A 19,564-nucleotide genomic window follows, 5' to 3' on the forward strand; every position below is an offset into this window, starting at 1 on the left:
AGGGCTTCCGTGGCTGTGTAAGAAAATAAGGCCAATTCATTATTCCCAACATATCTAGACACAAAGTGTTGTAAACTTTACAACAATGGTACTAGAATCTCTTCACCCTCTTGATACTAATGGCCAAAGAACTTCCTGTACGAATTGAAGGCAGAAAACCTTTATATTGATACAGTGAATCATTATTTGTGACGTACATTTTACCACTGTGAATTCAGAGAGATTTCTGAGAGGAAGGTCTTTGTTTGTCAACGTTGCAAAGGTGATCTAACTGCCTTACTTCATTGTAAAAGGCACCCTCCCTGGAGCAAGAATTTATCTTGAAATGAATCGGGGATAAGTGATCCTGTTTTTCATATGCAGCTTTCTTTGTTTGTTTTCTTTGCTATTTGCTTTGCATTTTTGACTATTGTTTTTTCAGTTTTCCACAGCAGACAGATAGAAATTATTGTTGTTAAAAATCTCCAATTAGAAATTAAGCACAGACCATATGTTAAACTAACAACAGAGCCTCTACTGCCTACCGTATTTTTCGCCCTATAGGACGCACCGTCCCATAAGACGCACCTAGTTTTTTGGGGGGGAAATAAAGGAAAAAAATTATTTCCCCCCCAGGCGCGGGGCTGGGGCAGCCCGAGCTTCCCCCGACCCCAGCCCCCAAACAGGCAGCTCTCTGCAAGCCGTGGGAGCCCAGCGGTGGTTCCCACTGCTTGAGGAGAGATCCGCGAAGCCTGGACGCACTGAGATCAGCGTGCGCAGGCTTCGGGATGCCGGCAACTCTCCCCAAGCAGCGGGAACGTTCCCGCTGCTTGCGGAAAGATCCGCGAAGCCTGGACGCGGTGAGGTCAGCGCGCGCAGGCTTCGGGATGCCGGCAACTCTCCCGAAGCAGCGGGAACGTTCCCGCTGCTTGCGGAGAGATCCGCGAAGCCTGGACGCGCTGAGGTCAGCGCGCGCAGGCTTCGGGATGCCGGAAACTCTCCCCAAGCAGCGGGAACATTCCCGCTGCTTGGGGAGAGATCCACGAAGCCTGGACGCGCTGAGGTCAGCGCGCGCAGGCTTCGGGATGCCGGCAACTCTCCCCAATCAGCGGGAACATTCCCGCTGCTTGGGGAGAGATCCGCGAAGCCTGGACGCGCTGAGGTCAGCGCGCGCAGGCTTCGGGATGCCGGCAACTCTCCCCAAGCAGCGGGAACATTCCCGCTGCTTGGGGAGAGATCCGCGAAGCCTGGACGCGCTGAGGTCAGCGCGCGCAGGCTTCGGGATGCCGGCAACTCTCCCCAAGCAGCGGGAACGTTCCCGCTGCTTGGGGAGAGATCCGCGAAGCCTGGACGCGCTGAGGTCAGCGCGCGCAGGCTTCGGGATGCCGGCAACTCTCCCCAAGCAGCGGGAACATTCCCGCTGCTTGGGGAGCGATCCGCGAAGCCTGGACGCGCTGAGGTCAGCGCGCGCAGGCTTCGGGATGCCGGCAACTCTCCCCAAGCAGCGGGAACGTTCCCGCTGCTTGCGGAGCGATCCGCGAAGCCTGGACACGCTGAGGTCAGCGCGCGCAGGCTTCGGGATGCTGGCAACTCTCCCCAAGCAGCGGGAACATTCCCGCTGCTTGGGGAGAGATACGCGAAGCCTGGACGCGCTGAGGTCAGCGCGCGCAGGCTTCGGGATGCCGGCAACTCTCCCCAAGCAGCGGGAACGTTCCCGCTGCTTGGGGAGAGATCCGCGAAGCCTGGACGCGCTGAGATCAGCGCGCGCAGGCTTCAGGATGCCGGCAACTCTCCCCAAGCAGCGGGAGCGTTCCCGCTGCTTGAGGAGAGGTCCGCGAAGCCTGGAGAGCGAGAGGGGTCGGTGCGCACCTACCGCTCTCGCTCTCCAGGCTTCAGCGAAAGCCTGCATTCGCCCCATAAGACGCACCCACATTTCCCCTTCATTTTTGGAGGGGAAAAAGTGCGTCTTATAGGGCGAAAAATACGGTACCTCTTCCACTAGTTCTGCCAATGTGTCTGGTGCAAGAGGAGTCCACAGTATTCTCTCCTGGAGAAAATTAAGTGGGCTTGGCAAAATGCCATGATTAAAAATCAAATGGGATGAGTTTAAATAGGGGGCTTTTAATTGAAAAAAAGCTCTCAGTTTAATCATGCTAATGTGAATGTATACACTGGGCTATATCTGTTATGAAAATCGCATGCTACTTTGACAATACACAAAGACCAAAGAGTTGTATGTTTTGTGCTGAGATCATGCTGCATTCTCCCCCCCCCTCTCCAAACCAAAATTGAATTTCAGATCCTGGCAGAAAGCAAACATTTGCATTGGAAAATGGTTAATTTATGTGCTCTTGTGCTTCTAATATGAACACAACAATTCTGTCATTGTGTTTCTGCGGACCCCAATCTAATAAACTGCTCTTAAAGAGCCTTCTTTCATTACAAACCCTCTCCACCCACATTTATGCTGAATGCTGTTTTCAAACGTTTAATGCTCTAAGATTTTCCGCATTAATGTTTCCCCTAAGGGAAAGGGCTGACAGAATTATATAGACAGACCCCCACTCTTGACTAGAATCTTGCAGCTGGCAAGTGAAATGCATGGCACCATCTTTCATCCACATAATTAAGCCTATTTCCATAAATAAACATAAAATAAAAGGTAAAATTTCAAAAAAGTGGTTTTAAGTTTTCAAACAGTAGCACAGTTTCTAAAATGTTTCTATTTTTTCCTATAAATTCAACACTAATTAAAATTATTCCTAGTTTTAATGTGTGTCCTGTTTCATTTCAATGTTATAAGCTTAGCATACACCAGGCACTAAAGAGCGTAGGTTGTAGCCAACAGTGTTGTTCAGCTGACAGTAAGCTTGTCTAGGGGAGTAGTTTTCAGTGATTCTTCCTCTCCCCTACGGCCCCCAGTATCCCTCCAAATACATTCTGGAGGGTGCCCCCAGGCCTGTGGAACTGATTTAGAGAAGACTGAAAGGGGAATGGGGAATTATTGGAAATGGCTTCCCTCTACATCAGGCATAGGCAAACTCGGCCCTCCAGATGTTTTGGGACTACAACTCCCATCATCCCTAGCTAAAAGGACCAGTGGTCGGGAATGATGGGAATTGTAGTCTCAACACATCTGGAGGGCTGAGTTTGCCTATGCCTGCTATACATTCTTTGGACAGAAACTGTACTGTCAACTGAGCGCTACTGTTGAATACAACTCCATATCAGCTCATGGTGGCAGTGGGGAAAGCTTTGCTCATGTTGCTTGAAAGCCCCTTAGCCCTCTTGATGCACCATCATGTTAGTCCTATTGATGCATCACAGATGGCATTCCAAAAGCGAAAGGTAGCACATGACACATAGGATGCATAAGAGAATCCACAAAATATCAGTTTGTATTATTAAAAAAAGAATATTTTTTTTAGTTTGTCATGGCTGCTGGAAGTACCAGTCTGGGGGGGAAAGGAAGTCAATATGATGGGCCTCAAATTGTGTCCACTGATTTCTGGGAATTAATTTAATGTTTCTTTGTCCATTTTTCAACTGAACAACATTTTGTCGAACAATAAATAATGGAGCTAGCATTCAAACAAGAAGAAATATATATACTCCTCCATTAAGGTCATTCTCATTTTTTTGGCTGTTTTATACGCATGTGCAGGCAGGAAGCTGATAATAAAGAGAGTATCTCCTCAAGGAATACTATGTTCTTCAGAGGAAAGTCTTAAATTTAAATATCTATAATTTGCCTAGGCCCCACTACTATGGTTTGCCTTAGCATCAACAAATGCAAATGACATAAGTGGAAGAACTGTAAATGAAAAGAGCATGGGAAGCATGGACTGAGGTCTCCTTGCTCCACAGTTATCAGAGCTATTGAAATACCACAAATGGCAAAATTTCACTTACTTATCTCTTGGGAACTCCCATTTTGGATCTTCTGGCAGTTCATACTCTGAGACGCCTGCCAACATTGGAGCATCAGCATTGGAGGAGAGACGAGTGGTTATTCTCACCAAAGGTGTGTTGGAGTTCATGGAGGAGCTAGAGTCTGCAGACACCTGTTATGAGAATACAAGATGCAAAACGAAGATGTAATCTTGGTCCAATTACTGCAAACTGGCAATAGAGAGCAACCAAGCCAGGTCATAAATGGCACTCGGCTACTAAGGCACTGCACTTGAACATGACTTCAGGGTTCCCATCACTTTTGCCTTACTTCTGCTAACTGGCTACATATTAAGATGAGTTATGGCTACAAACCCAAACTTTTAATATTCTGATATAATTGGATAACTGCATTACTGTCACTGTTTGTAACCATCTTCCTCTCTCACTCTGCAAGTGAATATTTTTTTAAGAGAGCGCTCTTTCTCTCTTGCTCTCTCTTTATGGTAACTTTTCTCTTAAAAAATTAAGCACAAGTAGTGGTTTTCCATCCATATGTGTTTTTAAAATTTGAAGCAAGCTTATTATGTTCATCATTATGTACATACAAGGAACTTGTCACGACTTGAGTGACTCAGCCAAAACAGTGTTGTTACTATGTTGCTAAAAGGCACTTGAATTATCCTAGGTACCCAAATATTATTTTCCTATTTAACAGCAAACAAAATATCTGTTCAGATCTTGATGTATCTACTTAGTAAACTTTTAATCCACACAGCCATGGAAAGTTATAGCACCTCTCCAATACTACTAGTTGAATAATAAGAGTCTGTCAAATCCTAACAAAATTTAAATCTCCACTACTCTACAGATCAAAATGACAACAAGCCAATATGAATACAAAGTTCTCACATTTTTGGAAGTTCCTTAGGAACTATTGGACTCTCTAGTGATGGACAGCAATATCTTTTTCTATATCACCAATAGTACTGATAAGAGTGTTCTTGGTCAATCTTACAGATAGGTGTGTTTGCAGTCAGTAAACAGCAGCCACTTTTGAATGATCACAGCTCCCCTTAGTATGCTGAGATATGCCTGAGAGCTATGCACCTGCAGGCAGTTCCTTTGCTTCCCCATTTATTTGAGTGACCAAGGAAGCCACAGTAAGCTTCTGCTTACATCCAAAAAGGGAACTTTGGTTAATAGATTCCAACAAGTCAGGAACTGGAAGTTCATATCAACTCTGGCTTCCTGCCTTGTTTCACCACTTCTGTGAAAGGAAGAGTGAAACTGGAACAAAGGGGGCTGTGTGCTAGTGCATGAAGCTCATGCATATATCAGCTGATTAAGCCGAGATCTGACTATTGGAATATGGTCACTGTTTGCAAAGTATCAGAAGAGGAAAAATGTTTCTATGGTGTCTGGCATCCAAATAGTTCAGATCTTCACAGCCGGATTAAAAACTCCAGTATGAATTGTGTCCAGAAGGCTAAAAGAAAATACTGCATGGATGAAGACTGCTCATGTCTGATTCAAACATGAAAGTGGCAGGGTGTTTGCAGAAACAAAACAATTCCATAGGGTCAAGATTTCTGGATGCTATTTTAATACGTTTCCCCCACGGATCAGCAGGACAGCACAGCAGTGTCCAATCAGCCCCAGGCATGGAGGCAGATGTAGAGACTTACAATGCAATTCCATCAACCTCTGTAGAGCTGGTGGCACAACGGCCATCTGAAAGCCTTGGCGGTAACATTCATCTCAATGACATAACATATGGATTTGGCCATGATACACACCAGAAATATGCAAGCCTACAGAGAGTGTTCAAGTACAGGGCACATGCAGCACACTCTAAGAGGCACAAACAACAGTCAGCATGCCTGAACCTGTATGAGGTCATCACAACCTCCCCATTAGTTGTAGAAAGACGAAACAAACATTTCCCTGCTTTCTGTTGCAACATGCAATTCCATTTGCAATAGGTTCAGGAACGCCTCAAATCTGAAACTAGAAAAAGGGCGCCAGGGAGGCTGATCGTTTGCTATCCTGGTGTCTCTACTCTCCCCCCCCCACACACACACTTGTAAGCCTTCAGCTGCCGATCACTGCTTCAATATTTGTCTGGGTGCAGTTTCAGCTGGGTTACCTACACCTACTGTGGTCATTTAGCAAAAGAACACATTGAATGTGCAATACAGTTCCGAAACTGAAGTGGCTTCACAATACTTACCACTTAACAAAACTGGACAAAGGAACTTTGTTTTCATAAACACTGTTGGAATAAGACCAAGCAATGATGCCACTTAATACATGGAAGTGCCATTCTATGCAACACAATCTGGTGGTTGATAATTCTGAAATGAATAGGCTTTTTCCTCCTCTACCTCTTCCTTCCAGATGGATGTTGAAATGTTTTGCAGCCCATAGCCTACTATCTTGTTAGAAGGATAGATGGACGTTCTCGTGCCAAACATTTTCTTTATCACTTGACAAGAAGTACTTGAAGAGCAGGTGATTACAATGTCCCAACCCAAACTAGAAACTGCACATCTTTTAACACAAGATACCTGACCTTAATCATGATATAACATTTTATTAAGACTTTGCATGCAAGTTATTTTATCAATTTCTACATGTTTTAAACACACCTTGAAAGGTTTCAAACTTGCTCCAAACACCAGAGTAACAAATGAAGTTATTTTCAAGGAAAATATCGCCTCCTATATATTTTTGGAATCTTCTATTCACTGTGACTTAGAACCTGTTGACCTGGTACAACATAGCTTTCTGAATGGCTGCAATGACACGCCAAAAACCAATCTAGCCTGAATTCAAACATCTACAGCTTAAGTAAACAATGTAAACATGCTTACTTAACATGCTACAATGGACAGGATGGCTAACTGGCTCCAAGCAGTAGCTCCACATTTTTTATTTTCTGAAATCTTTCCATTTATTTTAATTTCATTTTGTCTTGAACTGTATTGAGATCTCACCATGACGTTTCAAGAGAAAGGGCAGATTATGAGAGAAATTGGTAGAGAAATGCAAATAGATACATAACTTCGGTGTAAACTCTTATGAGACAGGAGAGCACTGAGCATGGTGGAAAGGCCTGGTTTGCACGCCATGCTAAACCATAGTTTAAAACAAACTATTATTTAATGTGAACAATCCAAGGTTGGTTCTGAGCTTACTGGTGATGATTTGTTTGCATGAAAAACAAGCCAAGAACCTGAGCTTGGACTACATGACAAGTCACACTCTGACATGTTTTGTCTGCAGTGTGGCTGCAACAGGACTATAGGAGGAGTATTGCGTAAACTTTGGGGCAGTATAAGAAAGGCCCTGCTGGATCAGGCCAGCCTACACCAACATCCTATACTCACAGTGGCCGACCATACACCAATGGGAAGTCCACAAGTAGGAACTGAATGCAACAGCACTGTTCCCACCTCTGCTTCCTAGCCACTGGTATTTAAAGGCATATCGCTTCCAACAATGGTGACAGTTCGCAGCCATGATGATTAGCAGCCACTGATCCTCCATGAATTGGCAGTCTCAATCTCCAATGCATTTCCCTAATCTTATTCCAAAACCATATTTTAAAACCATGCCTTCCATAATTTAGCCATGAATATCTAACATGTCAGCACACTTCTCATCCACATTAAACCATTTTAATTTTTTTATACTATGTGATGTGCAAACTGTGCCAAACTGTAGTTGTTGCCCTTACTACACTACAAAATTGCCTGGGAATTTTTTAATGTGAATCCAAACCTGGCAGAAATTCAGTATAGCACTAACTTGGCCAAAATCAGTCCAACCCAACTCTATGTTGAGTGAGAAAATAGGCAATCTGGACTACTACAGAATGATGTTAGACAGCCTGCCCAAAGCCAGACGCTGTTTTTCAGAGTACTGAACTATGACTGTTTTAAAGTAAATATAGATTCCTTACATGGTACCTCATACATATTGGAAAATGATCTGAAATCTGCTCATTTCACCACTCACATCTCAATTCACCAACATTTATCTCAAAGGTCATATCATTTGTTTTCCTAGACAGAGAAGAGTGGTGTGCAGTTTTGCTAGGGAAAGCCTGTTTAAACTTTAAATCCATAGCTACACTGTGTTGCACATGATGACATTACAGGAAAAGCTTGAAGGAACACTTTGCCAATTCAGTCTATGTTTGCCAGGGAGGGGAGCAAACTCACCAGTAAGTGTAACATCAAACAAGTCCTCAGCGTAAATACCAAGACTGCGTACAAAAAAATGACTCCATTCTAGAATGAATATTTAGCATTAGCTATTTTTTTAAAAAAAGGATCGGGCCGGTCTCAAAGGTAATGTATTTTTGATTGATTCATTGGAGCAGAGCATGGTATTATGGAAGCTGAAGGACTATTAAAAAAAATTGTCCATTGAAAAAAGAAGAGTATAGCAGCACAAGTTGGCCCAGGGTCTAGGAAGGCCTTCTGGGACCAGCCCACACTTTTAAAAGCCTTGTTCTTCCACTGAGAAATAAAAAAGAAAAATGCCTGGGCATTTTCACTTTCTATAGGTTATTTCATTTTACACAGATTTGCTTCTTAGAGCCTTTTTTCAACTCAAGTTAGAGTTACACTCCCTCAAAGCCAACCTTCTGCGGGACTCAGTGGTGGATGGGGCTAGGGTGAAATTCTAGTGAGAAGTCTCGCATGGTAGAAGGTGCTCCTTCAGATCATTTCAGGCCTCTGGATTGAAATAAGAATATTTAAAGGAGGAAAAACATGTCTACAGCCCCAAGTTGAACATCAATGTTTAATATCAGACTAGCAGTATCAGATCTTCCTTCCTGATTCCTCCATTATTTAAATCTATCCACATCAGAGTACATGGCAAAAGGGATGTGGGGGAATGTGAAAGCTAGGGAAAGTAAAATGAAGGAAAAGCACACAGGGCTTTCTGTACAAACCTCATACATACAAAACCTACAACACCATGCTCTGGGCTTCAGCCATTCAAGCAGAACGAGCAACCCCATGGCTCCTTAAACAGAACCACCATATTTCAGAGATATTCACCTCACATTCTTAGGAGACGTTGTTTCCAGACACAGACACACACACACACACACACACAGTGTTATATACAGTGGTACCTCAGGTTGAGTACTTAATTCCTTCCGGAGGTCCGTTCTTAACCTGAAACTGTTCTTAACCTGAAGCACCACGTTAGCCAATGGGGCCTCTTGCTGCCACCGCGCTGCCGCTGTGCGATTTCTGTTCTCATCCTGAAGCAAAGTTCTTAACCCAAGATACTATTTCTGGGTTAGCGAAGTCTGTAACCTGAAGTGTATGTAACCCGAGGTACCACTGTAGTTTTAGGATGTTATGTTGCAATTATACATTTTCAGGCAGAGCTGCACATTTCTTTAACTGTTCTAATAAAGTTAAAATGACAACATCACTACAGTGGTACCTCGGGTTACATATGCTTCAGGTTACATACGCTTCAGGTTACAGACTCCGCTAACCCAGAAATAGTACCTCAGGTTAAGAACTTTGCTTCAGGATGAGAACAGAAATCGTGCTCCAGTGGTGCGGCAGCAGCAGGAGACCCCATTAGCTAAAGTGGTGCTTCAGGTTAAGAACAGTTTCAGGTTACGAATGGACCTCCAGAACGAATTAAGTACTTAACCTGAGATACCACTGTACTCAAATCTGTTAAAAAATAATAATATTACTAATCCGTTGGAAGACTGATTTGTTTTAATATGATGTTTCAACTTCAGTGAGGCCCACAAAGCCCATGGTTGCCTTTGCCAGCCTGGTGTCTTGAAGCTGTTTTGGATTACAACTCCCGTTAGCCTCAGCCTTATGGAGGGTGCCTTATGACACTCAGTATACCAGAAATTCCCATACCACAAACTGTGATTTTGGAAAGTTTGATGCTTAATCCTATACATGTTTACTGACAACTAATGCTACGTCCCATGAACGTATTGCCTGGTAAGTAGGCATAGGACTGCGACTTATATCCTTTTGAGAAACCTGAAAGGTGATCTCTCTGTGTTGTGGCATCACTTCTTGCAAGCCCCCAAGTGTACACCAATAATCTCCTTTGGGACTCTGCTTCTCAGCTTTAAAAAGTAAGAGTGCCATCAACCTTCTCCACAACTTCCAAGTCACCTAAACTAACTGATCCGTAAATCCTGTTCAAAGGTAATCAGGTTATTTACTCCTAATGCTACAGAGCACAAAAGTATGGAAGAACACCCTCTGCAACTTTTTATTTGACTGAACTGATATATAGGTTACTGCCAACTCTTTTAAAGGTTTTTTAAAAGGAAAAGAAACAAGTCTCAAAAATACAACTTGGGCTTGTGGGGACTCAGTGCACTGCAACAAAAAAATAGGCCTATTCAACTAATCCAGGAACACACGCCTGTTAAACAAAACACCCTCTGTTTTTCTAACTCCTTCAGATTTACAGCAAATGTATGAACCCCTAACCCTTAATGTACAGAAACTGAACAGTTACTTCTGAAAATCTAAGTACATTAGTCTTTGCCTCTGGAAACCATGATTTCTCTAACTGCTGCTGTTGGCAGAGAGCATTACTTCAGCGCAAAAATGTATTGAGAACTATGAAAATAGAAACACATTTCCTTGCAATGCTTACAGCAGATACTTTCACAATCCAAAACTTAGCAGTGGCTGCACCTGAAGACATGGAATAAACTTGGAACAACATACAGAAGCATTTCTAAAACTACCAGTTGATACCAGAAAAGTATTCGATTTGGGAGTATTTCCTTTACATGGGTAAAAAGGTAAGAAAACTGAAATGTCAGCTACTTAACAAAACCAGAACATGAAAAACAGTGCATCAAGTTTACCATAAGCGTGCAGAATACAATGTTTTAAAGGTGGTTTATAGAGGAGTTTCATTGTGCAACTGCATGACAAATGATGGCAGTGAAGTCTGCTGTTGGCGAAGGAAGAGACAATTGATGAAAGAGTATTTAACAAACCAGCAGACTGGGATAACTGCCCTTTGGAAAATGGTGAGTTTATGACAATCCATGGTCTGACCACTGACAGATGGTTTATATACCAATGGTATTTTCTCTGTCATCACCACATGATCAGGTCATCTTGCTGCTTTCATTCCAGTCACAGCCCAATAATCTCCTTTTATTCCAGAGCTGATACAAATAGCCTATTCTAAGTGGGCTTAGACTGAAAGCTCTCTTTAGTAGAGAATACAACATTCAAATTTTCCTGGCATACGTTGTTTGTGCAAATGCATGCACGTGTACATGACACCCACATACAAAGTTTAGTACTCCATAAGAGTAGATTAAATAAGTGTCTCTCGTAGAATTTAAAGCATTTTAATTCTACAAGTGGATTAAGTCGGCTCCCTGCAAGACTTTGGCCACACTGCCAGCTACATAGAGGCAACTGGGAAGCCTTTGAGTCTAAATTCTAAGACTCTTAATTTAAGCAGAATTAAGTCAGAGAATAATTGTCCTATGCCATGGGATTTCAAGTGACACCTGGTGGGTGCAAATTAATTGGGCAACTTTCCAGGGGCAGATACACATTGGCCTGGTTCACATATAAAGTACATGAACCTTAGGTTCATGCATTCCCTTTTCTGCTCCTCTCTGGCCACAAGGAACACAGAAGCACCTGCTTCCATTTTCACCTAACCATAGTTTGTTGTTCGCTTCCAGTTGAGAACTGTGATTAGTGTTAACTGTAGTTTATTGAAACAAGCCAATTTTACTGGTAAACGATCCTGGCTTGCTTAAATAAACTATAGTTAGCAGTAACCACAGCATGGCATATGGCACAGAGAGCTGTAATAAGTAGGAGAGATCAGCACAAAACAGGAATGTCACCTTGCATGATCAGAAATTTCCACTAGTGCAAAACTACAATGGCATGCAACCCTTAGCATTTACGTATATCTAAACTATAACCGATACGTATCTCTTTTTCTCAGCTGGGATGAGGAATCAGTCATAGAAGGAAACAGGTCCATTCAGTCTAGCCTACACCTACACGGCATGGCCAGCAGTTTTTGTTTCCCTGATCAAACCATTCTACCTAGGCAGCAGTGTGCTGCAAGTATGGAGGAGCTGACAGCTGAAAAAGACCTGTAGAAAAAGACCAGTCGGTCTGATAGTAAATTCTCTTTGGCTCACACATAGCAGTAAGTTAGATCTTCAGAATGAGCAAAACCCAAACCCTGAGTTTTCCAATAGCTCCCAGAAAATATTGGAGCAGGCATTTTATATCCTGTGGTGCAGTCCCTGAAGCCTTAGAGAAAGGGGAAGAGGCTGAGCAGAGAATCCAAATAAGGCTTCAACAAAGCCTCATTGGTCAAATTCACAACACTTGCAGTTAAGTTGGTCTTTTTCTACATACCTCCCACTTGCAGTAGCTGAAACAACAAAACCCATTTGACGGGCAAGCATTAATATAGGTGAGATTGAAATAGGACATGAAATAGGACACATGGAGAGGACATATGATTCAATCAAGTTCCAAATGTGCACTCGTTAATTATACTCAGCAAAATCGTATCATTGTACACAATCCAATTCCACTGAAATCTGATTAAACACAGGAAATAACAGGTACTCTTATTGATGGGAAATAACCTCAATTTTTTTAAAAATACATTTTTTCCAAAAAATATTCAGTTTTTCTTTCTTAACACTGCTTCCTTCTGCAGGCCTAAATCATTGCACAAAAAAATTCCTGAAATATTTCGAGCTCCCCCTGTCCCCCCAGCTTCAACATGTTCAGAAATCACTATATCCACTAACTGAATATAAACAAAGCATTCAACTCCTGAAAGTCCTATTTGCGTTGAATATACATACTTTTGGAAAAGCTGCCTTCTTACAAAGGAAACAATAGAATATATTTTACAACCAAATGTTCAGCTCAGTTGAAGTGATATATATACATGTCCAAATTTACAACCTTGCTGGATAACAACACTAGTGACCTGCTCATTATTTTTAAAAATATGATTCCTCTCTAGAAACAAACATATATTATAAAAATATATCATGCGAAATGTCTCTGCACAAGAATACTTGAAGGGAAGGAAGGGAGAAAACATTGAGCAGTGGGGGGGGAAGCACAACTCCCTCCCAGTGATGCGTTCCTGTGTTTAGATGCTTTAGCAAAACATGTGACTCCCCCTTTATTCCACTGCCTGTGGCACCAGCTAATCTGATAAGTAGCTCAAATGGAAGACACACCTGAACATATACTATTTTACCTCTTGTGTTTCTTAAAAGTGTTCACATTTACCACATCCTCAAAAAGCTTTTTTTCATTTTCCACTGGAAATGTAATCACGCTTCCTCAACTTTACAGCATCAAAATTCCTGCTCTGAGATTAAATAATTTTCAGCAGCCCTGCTTTATTTGGCCTAGTGGTTTATTGACGTCAGAACCCAGTACGAGATTCAGGAACACAGGACAGGTTCTGGAACCACACAATTGAAATCACCTTGATCCAACGTTAACTGTAACAGCTGTGCTCCCTAGCTTCAGACCCGGTGGAAGAGAAGGGTGCCTCTGAGCTTAAGCAGAGAGCCCTTGCGTCTCCACTCAACCACTACAGGATTCTTTGAGACACCAAGCTTGAGACAGGGAGTTATGGATTCAAAGCCCCTCTTCTTAGCAATCAAGTGCCACTTCAGTCCCAAGTGTTTTATGAAAAATGATCTGCTGGCTTGTTTTGTTTGAAGGATAATAGGTTTTTTAAACTCTTTATCTACTTTCTGTTACCTGTCTGCGCAGAGGAATGCGCTTAGTCAGCTTGTGCACGGCAGGCTGGCTACTGAAGTCCGGCTTCTTGGTGGAGGATCTCATGTGGCACAGAATGACTGTCACCACCATGCAGACAATCAGGAAGACCCCTACACAGTAAATGGCTATCTCCAGGTAGTCTGGCGATGTTGGAAACGGTTTGTCTTCTACAGGGCCTAGAGTGCAAGTACGAAGGAGGAAGAGTCATGAGGAAGAATTACAAGGTAGCGAAAACAAATCGGCAGCACACATCAAACCAAGTGGTCCCGCACCTGGTTTGCAATGAACTACACAAGATAAAAGAACGCTGCTGATTTCCACAGCGTGGAAACAGCTACACTGAGAGTCTCCACACAGCCATTTTTCAAAGTGTCGGCTTAAGCTGGCTGCTACCCCGCTAAGCGAGCTTAGTGAGGAACTTCTGGACAAAATCACTTTGGTATGAATAGCTGATCTTATTTAACTTTAGAACGAAAGGCTACATGCTTAAATTATGCCTGTGATCACCTTTTCTTCTCATTCTATTTTTCTTTTTAGCCAAGCTGCTTGAGACAGGGAAGTGGGCACATAATTCACTCCAGATGAATCAATATTTATCCCAATCTCCCAATCTCTGGCCTGAAGCAAATGACAGGTTTAGTAAAATAATTTTTCAAGAGCATTGTGTTTAACTCTGTGGGCCACCTGAACACACAATGAAAGGCAAACAAGCACTGAATTAGCTAGCTGAAAAGCAAGGCTTATGGGACGCCGAAGCATAACAAAGCTCAGGCATGAACTGGCCTGGTTTAGGTATCCAAATACTTCTACTGAAAATAAGGATTCACAAAAAGTGTTGAAATGTATTGGACAGAAAATTTGTATCAACAGCACCTCTCTATGCACACTTACTTGGGAGTAAGCCCATTGAACATAGTGGGATTTACTTCTGAGTTAATAGGCACAGGATTTGGGCTGTAAAAGTCTATAGGAATTGAGTACCCAAACTAATCTTTGGATACTCTGAAAACAGCAGACTGCTGTGGATCTCCATGACCACTTTCTCTTAACTAGGTTCATGCCAGTTCTCAAGTACCAAATTTAGGTATCAGCATATTCCCTGCCCCCTTCAAAAAGAAACTCATCCAGCTTTCTTCAAAATTCTTCAAGAATTCTTCAAACTGGGCTGTCCCATAGCAGGAGGACAGTATGAGATTCTACTCATTGGTAGCATTGGTAGCTCACTAAGTTCCAGAACCAAAAAGAGAATGCATTTTTAATAATAATAATAATAATAATAATAATAATAATAATAATAATAATTACATATATTGGTATATATTCACATATATAGGTAAGTCTACGGATGCAAGATCACACTCAGATCTTAACAGCACCTATTCTGTGAATGGCATCAAATGGCAATGCTAGTTTTACAGTTATTCTCTTCATTAAGTAATTGCACAGAATTTATTTTTCAGTCATGATTTAACTAATTAAGAAAGCATTCCCATTTTTTACATTGCAATGATGACACTTTAGTTTATTATGTGGGGTTTGACAGCAAATAAGAATTGTGACAAAGCACTTGTCAAGATATTTGTTATTATTATTATTATAATCTGTTCCTAATCCTTTTACTTTATTACTCTGAATCATCACCATCAGCATTCCGCAGCAATAGCTGGTCATTATGCAAGCAATGCACAATGCAACATGTTCTTCTGTCTCATTTTGTATTAATACAAGCATTCACTCAAACTGATTAAGAAGTGGTGCTTAAGCGCTTGCAAATATGGAAAGAACACTGCAAGCAGAAGCAACTGCAACTTTAAGCACTGACTACCTGTTTAGTGGTGAATGCACCTCGGAAGCCACAAAGGTTAATAGTTAAAGATGGTAGCAATGTAAGCTATCTCTTACATAAAGAGAGAAGAAATAACATAGAAACCTTGAGAACAACTCATATAGCAGCACAGTACTTAATGAACACATGCAGTTACCAAACCTATATTTTAAAAACATTAAGACTTAATATATATATATATTGACCAGCAAATTATTAACTGTGCAAGTAATTCGGCAGTTGCTCTGCATTGAACAGTTATAAAGCAAGAAAGTTTAATTAGTGCAGACATCTAAAACTATATTTTCCGACAGACAACCAATTTCAGGCAATGAAGCACATTAATGTGTGTTTCTGCTAAAAACAGAAACAACATCAATCCAAGCATGGCAATACATGCTTTGCAGAAAAAGCAAATTAGCTCGTCATTTGCTTAGAACATGCAACATTTAAAGATACACCAAGTTGATTCCAAAGATATGTAAAAACACCGCTTCTGTAATCACATTTCAGCACAGCCAATTCTCATATATACACGTGTAAACCCAGGCAATTTGACTGGGTTGTGGTATTTCATAAAATGCGACTTTGAAATTTCCCTTTAAAAACTTCCCAGGAGAGGATTTTTGAGTTTCTCTCAGGGAGAAGTTTATGATTGTTGACTTTTGGTTATATAATCAAGTGTCAAAGAAAGCCTCTTTTTTCCAAATTTATAATGAACATTAAGGTAATTGGGGGGGGGATGTTTAAATGAAGTTTGAAAAAATGACAATTCATCTTTTTAAGTTGAAGTGCAGCCTTTTGCTGCGGTGAAGAACATTTTAAAGGAAACCAAAAGTCCACTTCTGAGACAGAAGCTGTGCTAATTTTGCAGCAATCAACAATGAAGCAGGGGGAAGGGTAGGGGAACCACTGAAAGATAGCAGTAATATACCTGGCAGAACTGTCAACCATGCAGAGTGAAAGGATATCCCAATAGAATTACCCGCCAAGCATGTATACTCCCCAGCATCCTCAAAAGTTACATTCCGTAAATAGAGAACCTCAATCTCTTTGTCCGTGGTGTTAACACCGGCAGCCTAGAAAAAAAAAGGGAAGCAAGAGAAGAGCTAGACATTTTAGGAATTCTTGTGGATGGGAAGTGGAACCACGGGGAGCTTGGCACTTCACAAGAAACGACCGGTGCACAGCCGTGGGGGGAGATCCCATCCACAAAGCCCTCAACCAAAAGGCAATTACCAACAGATCCCAGCTCACCTCAGAGAGGAATGAATCATCAACACCCTTCACCAAACCTACTCTCACCATCTAAGAAGGCATGCAATCAAAGAACATGGAAAAAATTGTCCACAAAATGTTTGGAGGAGAAAATGACATAAAAACGAAGAAAGATGAAACAGACAGAAGAACAGGGGACAGGACATTCTGTAATGTCACTTAAAATGTCCTTCAGATTACATTTCAGAGACATACAGGGAAGGGCTGAAAATAAAGAGACAAAAAGACTTCAAAAAGAGGTGTTTTCATTACAGCCTGTATTAAATATAGCCCCAAGAGTTCCTTGTAACCAAAGGGCTGAGGGAGAACTCCGGCTGTCACCGTCTCAAATAATAACTTAAGTCAAACCTGAGATTTAAATATAATGGAGCCGTTTAGGAATCCATCATGAACCCAAACACAGGTTTGTCACAGGTAGGAATGCCCAGACAAACAGTTGGTGCTAGAAGTAAACAGGCCACTACTGCTTCAAGTGATTATAGAAATAAAATGTATGGATAATGGATTTTCTAGATGTGCTTACCGTATTTTTCGCCCTATAGGACACACTTTTTCCTCTCCAAAAATGAAGGGGAAATGTGTGTGCGTCCTATGGGGTGAATGCAGGCTTTCGCTGAAGCCTGGAAAGCGAGAGGGGTCAGTGCGCCGCCATCCCGCTGTCTCCCGATGTGGTCTGAAGACTGACGGTGGGGAGACGCGTGCTTCTCCCCGCTGCCGCCCTGCGAGATCCAGGGACAGCTGGGAGGCGCAGCGCGTCTTCCCGCTGTCCCCGGACCTGGTCTGAAGTCGGGCGGCGGGGAGTAGAGCGCTTCTCCCTGCTGCCACCCCGCAAGCTCCGGGGACAGCGGGGAGGCGCAGCGCGTCTTCCCACTGTCCCTGGACCTGGTCTGAAGGTGGGCGGTGGGGAGAAGAGCGCTTCTCCCTGCTGCCAGCCCCACAAGCGCCTGGGGGGGGGGAAATGAATTTTTTTTTCTTTATTTCACCCCCCAAAAACTTGGTGCGTCCTATGGGCCGGTGTGTCCTATGGGGTTAAAAATACGGTACTTCCTTAAGTTTGGGTCTATTATGATGACCCAAAGTCTGGAAACAAGTTGGTCTGAACAGTTCACCTTATCTAGAAAAAAAATTTGGGCCACCCAGTGTGGTGAGAAATAGGTGTAATGATACGGCATACAATAGGATTTACAAATACGGGAATGTAAAATTCAACAATCCCTGCTTAACAAGATGGTAACTATTGCTGCACTGCCTTGATGTAAACAAAAGGAATCAAGACCTCTATATGTATGCCGAAAGACCATGGAAGAGAATTAGTTCTATTCAAATATTAAGATTTAACATATTTGCATTTTTAAAAGAGCATGAAGCTTTTTTGCAAAGCTGAAGTGCACACCACACTATTAAAAAGGTCCAAATGAGACCCACCACATGGCTATGCAGCAGTTGTGTAAAGATGGAAACAATGATATAAAATGCTGGCTCGTCAAGTGGATAGGTCTCAATGAATTCATGTTCAGTCTTCTACTTAGCCACCCTGAGCCCGGTCTTGGCTGGGGAGGGCAGGATATAAATAAAAATCTATTATTATTATTTACCAGACTGAGACAGGTGGCCTTGGAGGTAATCTGGTATGTGCAGCACCTCATCGCTTGATCCAAGCTCAATGTGTAGCTATGATTTCCAGAACAGTGATCAACATATAATACAAAGAAATGGAAGGCAGCAGTGCAAAAGTAAGGAAGACTCAGAGTGGTCAGATCAGAATCTTTCAGATTCTGATGGGGGGAAATATATACGAAGACAAATGATACATCAGAGAAAAAACAGAAAAGACAAAAGGTTTCAGAAGAGGTAACTAAAACAGTATTTGTGGGAATTTTTCCATGGCTACTGGAGTAATACCAGTTGCATCTCCAAGAGAGGATTATAAATACACCAAGGTCATGGAGTTATCCTACAAGCTGCCTGCAGAGTCCCAAAGCACCAATTTTTTCCAGCTTCTACATCCAGCTTTCTTTAACAGACGTCGTTACCTTTTTTTAGCAGAACCGTAAGCCAGGCAGACTGGTTGGCCTCCCCTATATAATTGGAGACCTTACAAATATATTCTCCAGCATCCGCCTCTGTCACATTGTACAGTTTCAGCACTTCAGCATTGGAACTATTTATCCCCGAATGCTAGAACAGACCAATAACACAGGAGAACAATGTAACTACTGCCCCAAATGTAGACACCACCATGGTCCCGTCACCAAAACACTTGGAAGGAGTCTTCCAGTTACTACAAATGCTAGCATTGAAATATTGCACTTTAAAACAGCAGCAAGAAAAATTTCTTACAAAATTGGGGCAGGAAAGCTTCTGCCCAGATAAACTACCTTTTTTGCTTCTTCACTGTGCAAAATCATAAATTTCTGGCTCTACTGCTAAGCTTCATGGGAAATCACTACTATAAAAATTAGCTGTTCCTTAGGAGCAAAGCCAGGCAAAAATGACATATTTTTAAAATGGCTGTTACCCCTAAAATGATTGCCCTGTCAATAGTTCACACTTGGGGGAGGGGGACACACTCAGTATCTTTATCATAAGGAAAATGAGCACTGACAACATCCTTTGGCAACAAATATGGTCATTACAGAAGGGCCGATAATGTTGTCCAAGCCTCTTAATATATTTCCTCTGATTTATTTTGGATACCCTTTGCCAATGCACAAATCTCAAGTGATGCCAAGATAACGGCACTGCAATTCTT

The 19,564-nt window shown here is 42.1% G+C and overlaps 1 protein-coding gene across 3 annotated transcripts in view; it reads right to left on the minus strand.

Annotated features, from left to right (window-relative positions):
• Positions 1-19,564, minus strand: part of FGFR2 (fibroblast growth factor receptor 2) — a 115,964-nt gene that overhangs the window by 21,094 nt on the left and 75,306 nt on the right. For 2 of the 3 annotated variants that reach the window (XM_082222756.1, XM_082222755.1), the window contains 3 exons: positions 16,469-16,613; positions 13,689-13,885; positions 3,892-4,043 (listed from right to left, as the gene is read on the minus strand). In XM_082222756.1, the coding sequence (XP_082078882.1) occupies positions 3,892-4,043; positions 13,689-13,885; positions 16,469-16,613 (494 nt within the window). Of the gene's footprint in view, positions 1-3,891; positions 4,044-13,688; positions 13,886-16,468; positions 16,614-18,845; positions 18,991-19,564 lie in introns of all 3 variants that reach the window. The other variant, XM_082222754.1, reaches the window with a different exon arrangement.

The sequence above is a fragment of the Podarcis vaucheri genome, assembly GCF_965113315.1.
Source record: "Podarcis vaucheri genome assembly, chromosome: 5".
NCBI classification, from domain to species: Eukaryota; Metazoa; Chordata; class Lepidosauria; order Squamata; family Lacertidae; genus Podarcis; species Podarcis vaucheri.